Consider the following 15000-nt stretch of genomic DNA (forward strand, 5'->3'; position numbering starts at 1 on the left):
TACTCTACAGTTTGGTGTCGAACCTCTCCAAACCCCCATTTTCTTGGCACCTAGAGCAAGGGAGGAGATGAAAGGTACTAAGGAAATTGAGCTAGAATATGAATCATGTACGTAGAATCGTGCATTATATTATTGCAATCCCCTCCTGGGATGCTGCGGCCCCACATCCCCTACAATGGAAGGCAAAGAATCCTCCATGTATTCACAGTAGAATAGAGCATAGGGCAGACTTAGCAACAGGCATTCCTGCATTTAGATTATATGCTCTACCTTGCCGTGAATACGTGGAGGATTCTTTGTTCTCCATTGTGAGGGTCATAGAGGGCACAGCCCAGTCGGAAACAATGTAGTGATTGATTCTGTCTGTATTATTCATATTGTTCCCCTCAATTTCATTGTAACCATTTATGCCCTCCCCAACTTTTTGGGCCAAGATTGTTGCTAATGGGAAATCTGTGGCATGATATGAATATAATTGGATAGTAAAGAGTGAGAGGAATCCATGGTATTTGTCACTGATAGTGACGCACCCTCCCTGAGACTAAGTAAAAAAAAATTGATGTTTTCTGCAGGAAATCCAATGATTTCATTGATTTATGGGTGTTGTTTCTTCTGCGATTGAATCGTTAAGGAGATTGAGTACCATTTCGCCATCGACCATCTTGATTTGATAGTGCCATTAGCAGGGGAGGGCATGAAGTATATCAGGTAGAACTGGCTTAAATAAAAAGAATAACGAACAAAAATGGGTAAAACTAGTGTGGCCTTTGGGCACTGCCCAAGGGGAGGGTTAATGGGGAGTGGAGCCCCCCATCACATCGTAAAATAATAAACCAAATACCTTTATATCTGGAAATGTCAAACTTTCGTTCGCTTCTTTCTACCGTCTGGATTGCTTCAATTTTAATCAAATATTACACCGGGATGGTTACTGAAGTCTAATTATTCTTTGTTGCCAATGTGTAAGTCTTAAAAATAACCCAGAACCAACACAACACTGGAAAGACAACTTTTCTCTATGGTCTTCTGTCACTGAATGGCCGGCTTTGAACTGTCAAACCTCGCAGCAGTGAATGAAAGTGTGAAATGCATGCTCTATAAACTACTCTACAACTAAACTAAACTTTTAGTTTAAATCTATAAGTTTAGTTTTAGAGTTTCGAGTGGCACACGTCAGCTCACAAGAAAACCTTCTAAGGTGCCACATTGTTTTGAAAGATAAGATGCTTCCTGATTGGTTATTCTGTAGCAGCATAAGCCTCTGATTGTGGCAATATTTACAGGTTTCCCAAAGCAAAACCTGTTGTGTTTTCTGGTCTGGCCTTGATATCCCCCCTCCCCCCCTCCCTCCCTCCCTCCAGGAAAAGTTTACCTTGTACCTTGGCAGCCACATGACCGTGAGACTATTCCATTTGACACAAAATATTAATAGTATTGGGGAGACATTTGGGGAGAAGTAAAATATATTTGGGAAACTAAGGGGGAAATGTCAAAATGTGACTGAGAATGATGTATTCCATCATATGTAAATTCATAATGGGCCTACCCCAAGTTCCTGTTGCTTCAGCTACTGCTGAAAAATCCACAAACATTGCCATGTGAACCAAAAACCTTCTCAACGCAGGAGCTTGGCCCCCAGACCCTACCCAATTGCTATATTTTTGGTTCAAGAACTGGGTTGCTTCGTAGGCATAATGATGAAATGTACAACATGATTATGCTATTTTTTTATTGTATGATATTTACGTGTATACGCTTTTTTCCAGTACAGTGAAGTCCAGTTGGGCAGATGAAGTCGAAGAGGTTGAAGGTTAGTACTGTTTGACGTGGCATGGAACATTGATTTTATAATTTGCTATTTTTCATCATTACTCCAGGATATTTCTTTGATATGAAATTAGTACAGGTACACCATAAAAAAAAGCATGTAGAGATCTTTCAAAGACAAAAGCTGATCTCAAATAGTACCTGTGAATTGTGTACTAAGTAGAAAATAATTTCTTACTGTTCTTTTGCTCATCGTGAGACTGGTTAGTAAAAGCTAAATTGAACAAATTGGAAAATAATGTCTTTAATTTAGCAGGCACATGAGCACTTGCTTGTTGTCAAGAGCATGACTTCTTTTTGCTTAGATCTTGTCAGATAAGAGTGACAGATCTGAGGATTGCCAGACAAGAGTAACTGCCAGTAGTTGCACCCCTGCCACAGCTACTGAAAAGTTGATGGTGTACCAGTGCTAATTTCAGAGTATTAATTACTTCATATATAATCTCAAAATTGAATTGTAAACAAAGTCATTTAGAAAAAATAAAACCCTTTTGGGCAGTGATTTCCTCCTTAAATTCACTTTTTGTTAATGAATATTCTTTCAGGAGGAAATCTCCCTCCTCCAGTAGAGAAGAATGATGGTACCTCGAAGACCATTACAGAGTACAGTATGAATGATGAAGGCAAGAAAGTCAAGGTATGTAAATTGCTATTAGTTTGTTTGTTTTTGTCTTTAATTTTTAGATGTGAGGAAAAGTATAAGTATAAGTTCTCTGTGATAGCAGTTTGGAGAATAGGCAGTTGCAGAGTGTATTTTTTGATAGGAACTTTTACTTTAATCTAATTTGGAAAATGTCCATTATATTTATTAGAAAAAAAAAGTATTTGTAGGTTCATTTACATAGCCTGTGAATACTGGAATAACTGATGCTAGTCTGGTTTTGAAAATTAAGAATGACATTCTAACAATTTGCAGTATGTGTTTTTTTGGGGGGGTCAGCGCAATGCAGATTCCAATGGGTGTTCAAACTTTTTTAGAATTTGCTTGGCCATTATTGGAATAAAAATTTTCCTTTAAAGGCTAATGAAATGATGACTATAACGATTTTTATGTACATTGTGATTTAGCTAATTTCTTCGATATCATAATATATGGGACTTGCATCTTTCGAGTGAAATGCAGGTATCACCTGTTTTGCAGACAGTTTATCGAATGGTAGTTCAGGGAATGGAACATTAATTAGTATATGGCTAATTCATATAACATAACGGAAAGTGATTGGTTTTTATACAGATTACTTTCCATTGGTAAGAGGTATTTTAATAACTTTGTTACTCGATAGTTAATGGGGTAATGATTTGACCAGCCATTTAGTTTCAAAGTTTGTGTGAAGTATATTTTTAGAATTTTTATTTTGCTGGGTTGAGTTGAGAATCTATCATTTCATATCAATTAGAAATGGAAAATATTGTACCAATTTATTATTTTCTGTAAAAGAGACATACACTTGATATTCATTTCAGATAATTTTCTATTTCTTTTTGTTATTTTATGTAGTGTATACTTAAGCGAGAATTCCATAGTTGCTGCAAATAAGATATTAGAACAACATTTTTCATTTTTTTTTTCATATTTTGGCTCCAAGTAGAGAAAAAAGAAAAGACAAGAAAAATATATGCTCATAACTAGAATCATACTCTGTCCTCCCACAGATTATCAGCTACTACCGCATTGAAAAGCACCGTGTGGCCAGAACCATTGCGGAGAGGAAGACTTGGCGCAAATATGGGTTGAGCAAGAATGACAAACCTGGACCAAACCCAGCCACTACAATCACGGCTGAGGACGTCTTCATGCACGTATGTTGTTGGGGAGTTTGTGAAAAGTTTAGGGAGGACATTTTCAGAGCCATAAATTTTTTTATACTATTCTATGGATGTTGCAGAATTATTATAACTTTGAACCTCTTTCAAGTTGTAGAGAAGTTATGATTAAGCTATTGATATTGGCAAAAAAAAAATTTAAAAATTGCTCCAGTGACAATGCATAACTTTTCTGACTCTTCCTTTGCCATCCCCAGTTCCTGAGCAACAAAGACGAGGAGCAGAATGAACAGGAGGAGATTAAGAAGAAACTGCTGGACCAGCAGAAGGGCCAAGTGAAGTGCCGTCTCTGCAAGGAAGACCATTGGACCAAGCAGTGCCCCTACAAGGACAAGCTGGAGCCCCTGCGTTCATCCCTACTGGTGAGAGCGAAAGAACCATCATTGTTTTTATCATTATCATTATCATTTCTCTTATTATGGTAATGTAAATGGTGTCAATTTGTTCCGTGTAAAAGTTTTGTCAGGAGTGATGGCAAGACAGGAAAGGTGTTCAGGTTGGAGATTTTTTTTTTCTTTTCTTAATCTCATTATTGCTTTACAGAGCCTGGAAGTGAAGTTATGTTTTTGATTTTTTTAAAGTAATGTTAAGGAAATTATTGTTATGTAGTCTACAAAAAAGGGAAGTTTGGATTAAGCTGCTAATTGAAGGAACAAGGATTGAGGAACTATGACATTACCCGTTTTACCTCTGTTTTAGGGAGAAGAGGCAGCGGAGGAGGAGACCCCAGCCCAGGCCACCCCAGCAGAGAAGCCCAAGATCGGTGGTGTGACACAGGGCAAATACATCCCACCATCTATGAGGGACGGAGGTTCCAAGAAGGGAGAGTCTATGATGTCATCTCGTGGCAGGGGTAAGATTTGGGAGATTTTAAGAATGTGTTTGGTATACAAGTTCTGTATTTTAGCTTGGATTGAATAGATTTTCTTGGATTTACTGTTGTGAAGATGTGTTTTGATAGGTTGATGTTTTAGTAATATTCTTTATCCAATTTTAATTACATATAACATTATTCTAAATGTTACTCAAAATGAGAATTGTAATTTCAAACAAATATGTTTTCCCACAGACGAGACTGCCACTGTGCGTGTGACCAACCTCTCGGAGAACACCAGAGAACAGGATTTGCAGGATCTGTTCCGCCCCTTCGGAGACATCAGCCGTATCTTCTTGGCCAAGGACAAGAACACTGGCCAGTCCAAGGGCTTTGCTTTCATCAATTTCAAGGTGAGACTTTTAGCTTTGTTCTTGGAGGGTGATGATGGCCAATAAATAACTTTCACCACCCTTTTTTTGCTTCTTTTTGTCCTTTCTTTTTTGTGTAGCTGCTATGTTCTCGTGTACTAACTTGACTCTCCAATCCTTTTGGTTTACTCCTCTCTCTTTTCCCTTTAAATATTTCTCCATTTCTCCTCCAAATTTTGAAAATACTAACAAACCTGTGCTATATGACTCAAAAGTCTTGATGTGGCAATCAAATCAATCAAAAATTTCTCTTCACCAGAGACGGGAAGATGCTGCTAAGGCTATACAAGTTCTTAATGGATATGGGTATGACCATCTGATTCTGAGCGTTGAATGGGCCAAGTAAGTTTACTTTGTTTTTAAAGTTATATGTTTGCGACAATGTATTTTTTTTTTTTTTTTTTTTTATTGTATTGTATTGAATATGATTATATTATTACTGAAATATTTCTGGTAATTTTGTATTAGTGATATTAATAGGTAAACTATGTGATTATTTCTAATTGCCTTATATCTCTTTTCACAGACCCTCTGGTACCCAGTGAGATTAGCTATATCTTTAAAGGATATTCAGTGCTATTAGGGATATGCTGTACCATTATTGGAAATATAACATCTTTTGGTATATGAGAAAGTATTTTAGTGTCCTACTTCTTAGGGTTAAGGAATAAGGCATAGGAAAAGGTATATTTGGCTAGGAAATGCCAAAGCTAAAAGAAAAACTAACAAACGAAAAGAAGTTTGAAATGGGAAAGAAATTTTCATATACATATCCATAAATGTATAATGTATTTTTCTCAGCGGATTTGTTGCACAGTGGAACAAGCATTTTTGTTTTTAGACAAGATGTGGCTTCTGCTTCACTATGTTATTGTAAAATGATTTGGGGATTGAACTGTATTTTACTCCATATATAATTCAGGTAGTTTGTATACAGCTGTAACAATTTTAGATTGTATTACATTATATGATGTGTAGGTGTATATTCAAAAATAATTAAAGGTCATCCTTTTGCAAGATTTGTTGGGAGTTCAGGATGTAAATATTTACATATCCAAAAGTAATTTTTGATATATGAATATTTTTTATTCTTAAAGTTTTCTTTGGTCTTTTTGAAACTATCTTTGTTAATAGGCAATTGTAGATTGGTAATCAAAGATTAAATAAGCATTAATATACTTTGTTAAAGCAAAGTCACAGACTGAAGAAACTATATATACTAGCTTGCATGCTCAAGCAGTTGATCCAGCATTATGGCTGTGTAAGGAATTTTGTACATGATGTTTGTGAAAAATAATTTTTGATACAGATTCATAAATTACTTTTCATACTTGCATTGTACAACATGCCACAATTTTTATTTTTTCATAAAATATAGTATATTTTGTGTATCAAATGTACTTTATTCCTTTTTTATAAGTTCGGTCCTATTAAATTCAGTTTCCGTAACATTGTCTGTTTTTTTCATCAGTATACCATTATGTCTTCAAAAGATTATATGTAGTATAAAACTTTTTTCAAAATGCCTTTTCTCAGTCAAGTATGTTTGTAGAAATTGCAATATATGCATGAGTATTATTACTGTTAGTGTCAGTATGTTTTACAAATACTATTAGAACAGACATATGCCAAAGTAACAAGCATTATCAAAGCCAACTATAGTACTTCAAGCTGTGGCTATTCGAGAGGCAGTGCTCTTATGGACAAATAAAATCAACAAATTGTGTTTCATTTCACACATTTGGAAGGTGGGTGACGGGAATTTCTGAAGATCACATTATAGTTTAGGAAATTTTGGCAAACCAACAAATTGCCCATACCGGCCTCTCATGTGGACCGCAACAAACATCTGTGATGGCCAAAGTCTGCCCATGGGAACTACTTTATCTGATAAAACTGCTCAAGAATCCAGCGATATATGATCATTGTTGCGTGTGCTCTGCCCCTCATATGGACGTGGCGTTAATTGTAGGTTATCTACCCCTTATATTGTTATTATTTTTTCTTTGTAGAACAACACTAATGTGTTGGTTAGCAGTAACTGAAGATATCAGAACATTTGTCCCATTTTAGGTGCATCAACTTTAGGCCACCATGAACACTTGAATGAATATTAACATGAAAATGGGCATAATAGAAGTGAGATGTTCGGAATGTATATCTGTAGACCTAGCAGAATGAAATTATACATAATATATAAAAAACAATGAATGTTAGAAATGTACCTGGAAAACCATGTAAAATTTGTTGGAAAATGAAATATTTGAGGAATAAATTTCCTGAAACAGTTCCAATAAATACTATAGTCTACTTATTTATATAAGAATCTCCCACAAAGAAACTCTACAGACAATGAGCTTGTAAAGGTAATGAAAATAGAAGATTACTAAAACATTTTATTGTGATTAAAGCTGAGAGCTTAAATTACACTATCACACAATTTCCCGCGGATAAAGATGAATGGTGCTGAAATAGTCGTCATAAATATGGTCAGGAAACTTTCACAACAATAAATAAATCCAGTGATGATTAATCCGTAGCTAATACTGTACACAAAGAAAGACGTAAGTCACGACACGAAATAGTTACAACTGTACCACTGACTTGAGCTCTCAGTCTGAGTGTTTAACTTTTACCTGCACTTCAGATTCTCTTTGACTAAATCCTTTATGGAGGGATTATAAAAACCAGAGCATCGAACATCTTTATATAAATTGGAAATATTAAACCAAAAAGAGAACTTTATTGCACATTCCCTCATGGAAGTATATGAGATGGCTCTGTTTCATTTTTTACACATATGGTAGGTCACTGTTGCAGAAGCAACCCTTACTGCGCTTACTGATAATGAGTATGTACTTACATTAATAACGTTACTGCATTATCATATAACTACGGGTGATCTAATAACCGCGCCATAAGATTAAGTCAGGGACACATTTGTAACTATATCCACTCCTGCTATGGATAATCTTGCCACATGTTCACCCGGAAAAAGAGTAAATGCCAAAATAGGAAAAGGAAAACAAATCAGTCCCTAAATTTGGATTTGATAAATGCAGGGAGCGGCACCAAGTACAGGATGAGGTTGAGCGTCAACATCCCCCCGAAGAAGGCGAAGGAGAGGCCGAAGTTGGACCACAGATCGAGGTCCTGGCGGCCGAGGTCCAGGCCGTTCTGAGGGAAGTGGTAGCGCTCGAGCAGGTAGTAGGTTCCGTTGCGGTATCGGCATCCGTACTCGGCGTTGTTATCGGGGCAAACGGAGGTGGCGTTGACGGGGAGATTGGGCAGCTTGTCGAGGAAGGTCTGTTCGTGCAGGACGGCGGCGACGTAGCGGTATACGATCACGTGGCTGAGGTAGTACAGCCAGTCGGGTAATCCCACGAGCGACCTGTGACAGAGAAACACGAGGTTTATTTGTTTTAACCATTTAACTTCAACGCTTCTGTATATTTTCACTTGTTATTGGCCTAACAGTGCCAACGTATATTCATAATCCACTAACATTAATAATTACTAAATCAAAGAGAATAAAACGAAGCAATCTGTTCCAACTGTCGCCCCATGGAACTCACCTTAGCGTCGCCGAAGCCACAAGGAGGTAGAAAGTCGTGAGCGCTATCGAGGCAGCGGCAGCACTATAGGACGATTTGACGACCATCATAAGGGCGACAGTCTGTTGCTCCACGAATGCCCAAACCGCCCATAACACCGACCCGAAGATCAGCCAGCCCATCCAGTCCGGACCCTGGACTGCTGTGTCCCCGAGTCCGAGGCCACTTTGGAAATAAGAGGGAGGTCATTGGTTGTCGTTATCGTCATGATTATCATGATTATCCACATTGTAATCATCCTTATTTATCAGTATTACTACTACCATCATAATTATTTTCTTTGTCTCACACATACACACTTTTAGGCTTGTTAGCCATGATGTTGAGATGCAGTTCTACCTTTTACTATTGAACAATGAAAACTGAAGTTGGGGAATAAACATATGAATAACGAAAGTCCTTACCTTTTTTTCCTCACTCTCTACCCTTCCCTTCCCGCTCTCGCCTTTTCTCTCATCTCCCTTTCACTCGTTCTCTTCCCCTCCCATAAAGACCTCAACTCTCACTCCCTCACCCAATCTCCCTTTCATTCTCCCTTTCTCCCAGCCACACTTACAAGAAGACTATAGCAGAGGCAGCCATGACGTTGATGTACGATACAGGTAAGGAGAACAGGTTGTAGGTGGTGATGAAGAGCGGCCCTCGGTACAGGCCTTCCCGAGCCTCGTGGTAATACCGTGTGCGGTGCTGAGCGACTGGTGGCGGGAGGAAAACGGAAAGTTAGATCCCTTGATATGAAGGCTTTAGCACTCTGAGCCCCATGCCTCTGTATAGTACATGTCCCTGATTATGTATATATATTTATACACTTGTATATATAAGAAATGTATGTATATGAGTAATTACAACAAGAACTATTTGATATAAAGCTACATTGTTGTGTTGATATGAAGGCTTTAGCACTCTGAGCCCCATGCCTCTGTATAGTATATGTCCCTGGTTATGTATATATATTCATACACTTGTATATATAAGAAATGTATGTATATGAGTAATTACAGCAAGAGATATTTGATATAAAGCTACATTGTATTGAGTTTGGTGGTGATTGTGATTTGGATATTGAAAGATAAATCAACAAACGTTATTAGTAACTGAACAACCGAGTTGAGAGTAATGACTATGGCCGCCTACTTCGAGAAATTAACCAGTCTTTAGATAATAAAGAATAAAATAATACGAAAAAAAGAACTTACATGTTTTTGAGGTAGCAGCTGTAGCAAGATAAGCAGTTCCAGCAACACAATTGAAGATAAGACCGCCTCTACTCTGGAAGGAGCGCTGGTAGTCCTAAAGAATAGAGGGTAAAAAATCAAAATGTATTGTAGATACGAATTAGTTTTTTTCATCGTAATTGTTTTTCGTTCTGTCTTGCATGTATGTTTCTTTGTCTATAACATACATCATATTTATTGTTTATCGGTATTCCCTATATGCGTGCACTGTGGTGGTACTCTGCAATACGTACACCCGTGTTAAAAAATACAGTAAACATGAACCACTTACCAAATCATAACATCAACTTACCTCAATTTCCCAATAGAAGTTCCACAAAAGGAAGAAGAACGCAGGCAACATGAGCAGTCTGAAAAACAGCTGCTGGATCCCCATATAACTACAGGGAGACATCATGGTAAACGCTCGTCTGCCAATTGGGAGAATACGTGAGGTATTAGAATAAGATCTTGGCTTCGTCTTTGTCTACGGTGACTATTCCGTATTTAAATGAGTCTTTCTGGGCAATGTGAATATGTGCATGCTTAGAGGTTGCACAATGCTTTCTGATGAATATGAAAGGCTGCTTTAATATTAATGAATTACAGAGCTTGCTTATTGGTTTTCGTCGTTATCATCATGATTATCGAGGAAAAAAAGCAGTCATTTATTAGTTGTTTTCGATCACCCTAAAGCAAGTGATCTATATAAAAGTTTCTCCTAAATGCGCCCCTAAGTTAAAGGACAGCACAGTGTGTCCGAATGCGTGCAAGCAACACACCCGAATATAGCCGTCATGGCGGAAAACACACTTGGTCTTCCGTAAGCCGACAAGGGGACTTTGTGTTCTGAGTGATCCATATCCGGCGGCGGACCGGAATATTTGCGATAAGGACCGCCCTCCAGTTTGAACTTCTCGACCAAAGCCGCGATCTGGTTGTTCGAATCGATGAAGCGTTCTCGCGAGCGCCGGTCAACCGTCGATAGACACACTGGGGGTTAGATGGTTTATTATTACTACTACTACTATTAATACTACTACTACTACTACTACTACTGTTGCCATTATTATTATCATCATTATCATTACAGTTGTTGTTGTTATAAATATCGTTATCATTATGGTTATCGATTATCATCATCATTATTATTATCATTACTATTATTGTTGTTGTTATTATTATTTTTATTATTATTGTCACTATTCTCATTATCACCATCATCATCACTAATTACAATAATTATTTTTATCATAAGCATTACTGTACGTTAATTCTTGGTCTCTGACATCAATACGTTTACATAGCGAGTTGTGATTGTTTTCCAATTTTCTATTTGGAGTATTTACAGAACGTGTGTTGGTGTAATCATCCTGTGTGCATTGTAGTATGAATTATATCTTCCTTATATAAATAACCACAAAAACTGTCATTATACCTAGATGGCTTGAGGAGACAAGGACACTACGTAATGCTTATGAATACAGCCCAAAACAATATTTATAGCTACAAGGACATACACATATATACATGCATATACCCATGTTTCCAAAACCTCAAAACCTCAACAACAACAATAAAGTCTCAGTGGCTAATAGATGAAATGAAATAAAATATAAACAAACAAAATCCTCTACAGTTGTTTCGCGAGAAGCCTACTTACGGTAGTACATAAGCGGGTTCTCGAGCTCGGGGCAAGGGAATCCGATGCTCCTGAAGTAGTCGATCATAAGCCGCGTGGAGCCTGTGTAGACGACGTCACCGAGGCACAGGTAGCTCACGCGGTCTAGAAAGGGCATGATGTCCGACCTGAAGAAGGAGGTAAGGGAAGGAGGTATATGAGTTGGGGGGGGGGGGGGAGGTGGGTGGTTTTTGGCTTTCTTTTTCTTTTTTTCTTTATGTTAGAGGGTGATTTTTTTCTTGTGTGTATAAGTGTTTTTCTTTCTACATCTATCTGTCTGTCTGTCAGTCTCTCTCTGTCTCTTTCTCTCTTCTCTCTCCCTTCCGCCCAAACTTCCCTCGCCCTACCCCCCATCCTACCATCATCCCATCACTTACCTTTCCCTCCCCTCATTCCCCATCCTACCCTCTCTTTTCCACCTTCATATCTCCCCTCCACCCCTCCCTCGTCCTCTCCCCTCCACCCCCTCTTTCTCTCCCCTCCACCCCTCCCTCTTCCTCTCCCCTCCACCCCTCCCTCTTCCTCTCCCTTCCATACCTCTGTCATCCTCTCCCCTCCACCCCTCCCTCTTTCTCTCCCCTCCACCCCCCTCCTCCTCTCCCTCTCCCCCTCCTTCTCCCTCTCCCCTCCACCCCCCCTTCTCCCTCTCCCCTCCACCCCTCCCTCTCCCTCTCCTGTCCACCACCCCCCTCTCCCTCTCCCCTCCACCCCCCCTCTCCCTCTCCCCTCCACCCCCCCTCTCCCTCTCCCGTCCACCACCCCCCTCTCCCTCTCCCCTCCACCCTTCCCTCTCCCCTCCACCCCCATCCCCACCCCACCCCCACCCCTCCACCACCTCACCTTGGCTTCTCCATCGTGACGAGAATAATGCGGTTGTATTTCTTGGCGTGGTTGCTCAGGATCGAAATGACGAAGTAGGTATTGAGGGGATCGAGGCCCCACGCGGGTTCGTCCAGCAGGAGCACGACTGAAAGTTATGGGTTGTAGGTTGTAGGATTATTGGTTGTAGATTTGTTGTAGGTTGTAGATGATTTGTAGGTTGTGGGATTATTGGTTATAGGTTGTAGTTGATTTGGTGTAGGTTGTAGGATTATTGGTTGTAGATTTGTTATAGGTTGTAGGATTATTGGTTGTAGATGGTTTGGTGTAGGTTGTAGGATTATTGGTTGTAGATGATTTGTTGTAGGTTGTAGGATTATTGGTTGTAGATGATTTGTTGTAGGTAGTAGGTTATATGTTGTAGGGGATAAGTTACAGATTATTTGTTGTAGGTTGTAGGATACGGGTTGTAGATGATTGGATATAGATTGGAGGTTATGAGTAGTTTATAGGATATAGATTATTCGTTGTAGGTTTAGGTTATAGTGTATTGGTTGTAAGTTATACGTGGTTTTAGATTGTAGGTTATTTTTTATAGGTTGTAGATTATAAGTTGTATGTTATAGAATATATTTTGTGTTACAGGTTATAGATTATAAATTATTTGTTATAGGCTGTAGCTTATGAGTTGTATGTTTTAATTATATTTTTTAAGTTATAGGTCTGTAGGTTATTTGTTATAGGTTGTAGCTTATAGGTTATAGGATTCGCGATGAACGACTTGTGAATAAAAACACAGGAGGAGAGAGCACGTATTTTTTAATTACTTGTTCTTTCCTTCGTTGTTTTGTGTGCGCATAATGGGTGATTTTTTGGCTTTTTTCTGTGATGCATGTTGTGTTGTGTGTGTGTGTGATAATGGTAATAATAATTGATATAAAAATGATAACAGTGATGATGATGATGATTGATGATAATAAAAGAAATTGCTCTTATAATCATTCCTATTACCACCATTTTATATCGTTTCTTGTACTACCGGGACCTTGGCGTCAATAAGAAATAATGATTATAACAACGCTAATAACATTACCACCACCACCAACGACAGGAACTACTACAACAACTACTACTACAAGAACACCACCATAACTACTTCTACTACTACCACTATTACTACTACTACTGTTACTACTATTACTACTACTACTTCTGCTACTGCTGCTATTACTACTACTGCTACTGCTACTACTATTACTACTTCTACTGCTGCTGCTACTACTACTACTGCTGATATTACTACTAATACTACTACTACTTCTACTGCTACTACTACTACTGCCCCTTCTTCAGCCACTACAACTACTACTTCTACTACGACTACTACTTCTACTGCTATTAGTACTACTATTATCACTGCTACTGCTACTACTACAACTACTATTATGCTACTACTACTGCTTCTGCTATTACGACTACTACTACTTCTACTGCTACTACTACTACTGCCCCTTCTTCAGCTACTACAATTACTACTTCTACTACGACTACTACTACCTCTACTGCTATCACTACTACTACCGCCACCACACCGCAACAACCACCATTACTACTACTCTTACCACTTCTACTGCTATTGCTACTACCATTACTACTACTACCACAACACCCCCACTCCCACTCCCCAACCACCCCCCCCCCTCCCCACCAACCAACTCACGTGGATCCTTGATCAGCTGGACGCCGATGACGAGCCGCCTGTACTCCGACGGGGTGAGCAAGTCCACCGACCGGTTCGCCACCTGGGACAGAGCCAGGTCGGCCAGCACCTGACGCACTCGATTCGCCCGCATGGTGCTCCCGATCTGTCGGAAGGGGGAGGGGTGGGTGTGAGAAGGGGGGTGGTTGTGGGTGAGAAGGGGTGGGTTGGTGGGTGTGGGTGGGGGAGAAGGGGGTGAGAAGGGGGGTGGGTTTGGGTTGGTGGGGTATGGGTGTGGGTTGGTGGGGTGGGTGGATGAGAGGGAAAGGTGTGGGTTGGTGGGGTGGGTGAAAAGGGGTTGGTTTGGTGGGGGTGAGAAGGACGGGTGTGGGTTGGTGGGGTATGGGTGAGAGGGATGGGTGAGGGTGAGAACGGTGTGGGTTGGAGGGGTGAGAGGGAATGAGCGGTGGGGGTAAGAGGGAAGGGTGTGGGTTGATGGGGGTGGGTGGGTGAGAGGGAAGGGGGTGGGTTGGTGAGGCGGGTGGTTGTGGGGAGGATGAGTGGGTGTAAGAGGAGGTGGGGTGGGTGAATGGGGTGGTGGTTTAAATGGTAGGGAGGGTGAGAGGGAGAGAGGGGAGTGGAGGTTTAGTGGGGGATGAGTGAGGTGAGCGGTGTGTGAGAGAGGGAAAGGTGAGGGTGGGAGGGGAGAGTGGTGAGAGGGAAGGTGTTGGAGGCTTAGAGGGTGGGGAGAGGCATGGTGGTGGTGGGGTTGATGACAAGTGTTGTAGGGTTATTAATGGAGGTGATAGGGGTGGTGGGGCTGGCGGCAGAGATGGTGATGATGGCTGTTATAGTGAGATGGTGACAATAATGGTGATGATAGCAGTTATAGTGAACTTAAAATCTGGGTGGTTGTGATGACAAGGATAGTTGTGATAGGGGGTTAGGTGAGACTGGTAAAAGAGGTTGTGACTTTGTTGATAGTGGTGGTGACAGTGGTTTTAGTGATGATAGTGGTTATGGTGGTGATTGTGGGTATGGTGTTGATAGTGAGTAAGGTGATGATTGTGGGTATGG

At 40.0% G+C, this 15000-nt stretch overlaps 2 protein-coding genes across 3 annotated transcripts in view; one reads left to right on the top strand and one right to left on the bottom strand.

Annotated features, from left to right (window-relative positions):
* Positions 1-5530, top strand: part of LOC113828950 (eukaryotic translation initiation factor 3 subunit G) — a 9125-nt gene extending 3595 nt beyond the window's left edge. For both annotated transcript variants that reach the window (XM_070142050.1, XM_027382016.2), the window contains exons 2-9: positions 1767-1810; positions 2373-2464; positions 3481-3627; positions 3849-4013; positions 4351-4504; positions 4721-4878; positions 5156-5238; positions 5423-5530. In XM_070142050.1, the coding sequence (XP_069998151.1) occupies positions 2438-2464; positions 3481-3627; positions 3849-4013; positions 4351-4504; positions 4721-4878; positions 5156-5238; positions 5423-5441 (753 nt within the window). In that variant the 5' untranslated portion in view covers positions 1767-1810; positions 2373-2437 and the 3' untranslated portion in view covers positions 5442-5530. The remainder of the gene's footprint in view (positions 1-1766; positions 1811-2372; positions 2465-3480; positions 3628-3848; positions 4014-4350; positions 4505-4720; positions 4879-5155; positions 5239-5422) is intronic.
* Positions 5531-7279: 1749 nt separating this feature from the next.
* LOC113828957 (ATP-binding cassette sub-family G member 5) overlaps positions 7280-15000 on the bottom strand; it is a 14283-nt gene continuing 6562 nt past the window's right edge. The window contains exons 5-13 of the mRNA XM_070142049.1: positions 13945-14089; positions 12246-12372; positions 11388-11533; positions 10507-10717; positions 10038-10155; positions 9707-9800; positions 9067-9205; positions 8472-8675; positions 7280-8287 (exon numbers count right to left, since the gene is read on the bottom strand). Coding sequence (XP_069998150.1) covers positions 7927-8287; positions 8472-8675; positions 9067-9205; positions 9707-9800; positions 10038-10155; positions 10507-10717; positions 11388-11533; positions 12246-12372; positions 13945-14089 — 1545 coding nt within the window. The 3' untranslated portion in view covers positions 7280-7926. The remainder of the gene's footprint in view (positions 8288-8471; positions 8676-9066; positions 9206-9706; positions 9801-10037; positions 10156-10506; positions 10718-11387; positions 11534-12245; positions 12373-13944; positions 14090-15000) is intronic.

The sequence above is a fragment of the Penaeus vannamei genome, chromosome 28, assembly GCF_042767895.1.
Source record: "Penaeus vannamei isolate JL-2024 chromosome 28, ASM4276789v1, whole genome shotgun sequence".
NCBI classification, from domain to species: Eukaryota; Metazoa; Arthropoda; class Malacostraca; order Decapoda; family Penaeidae; genus Penaeus; species Penaeus vannamei.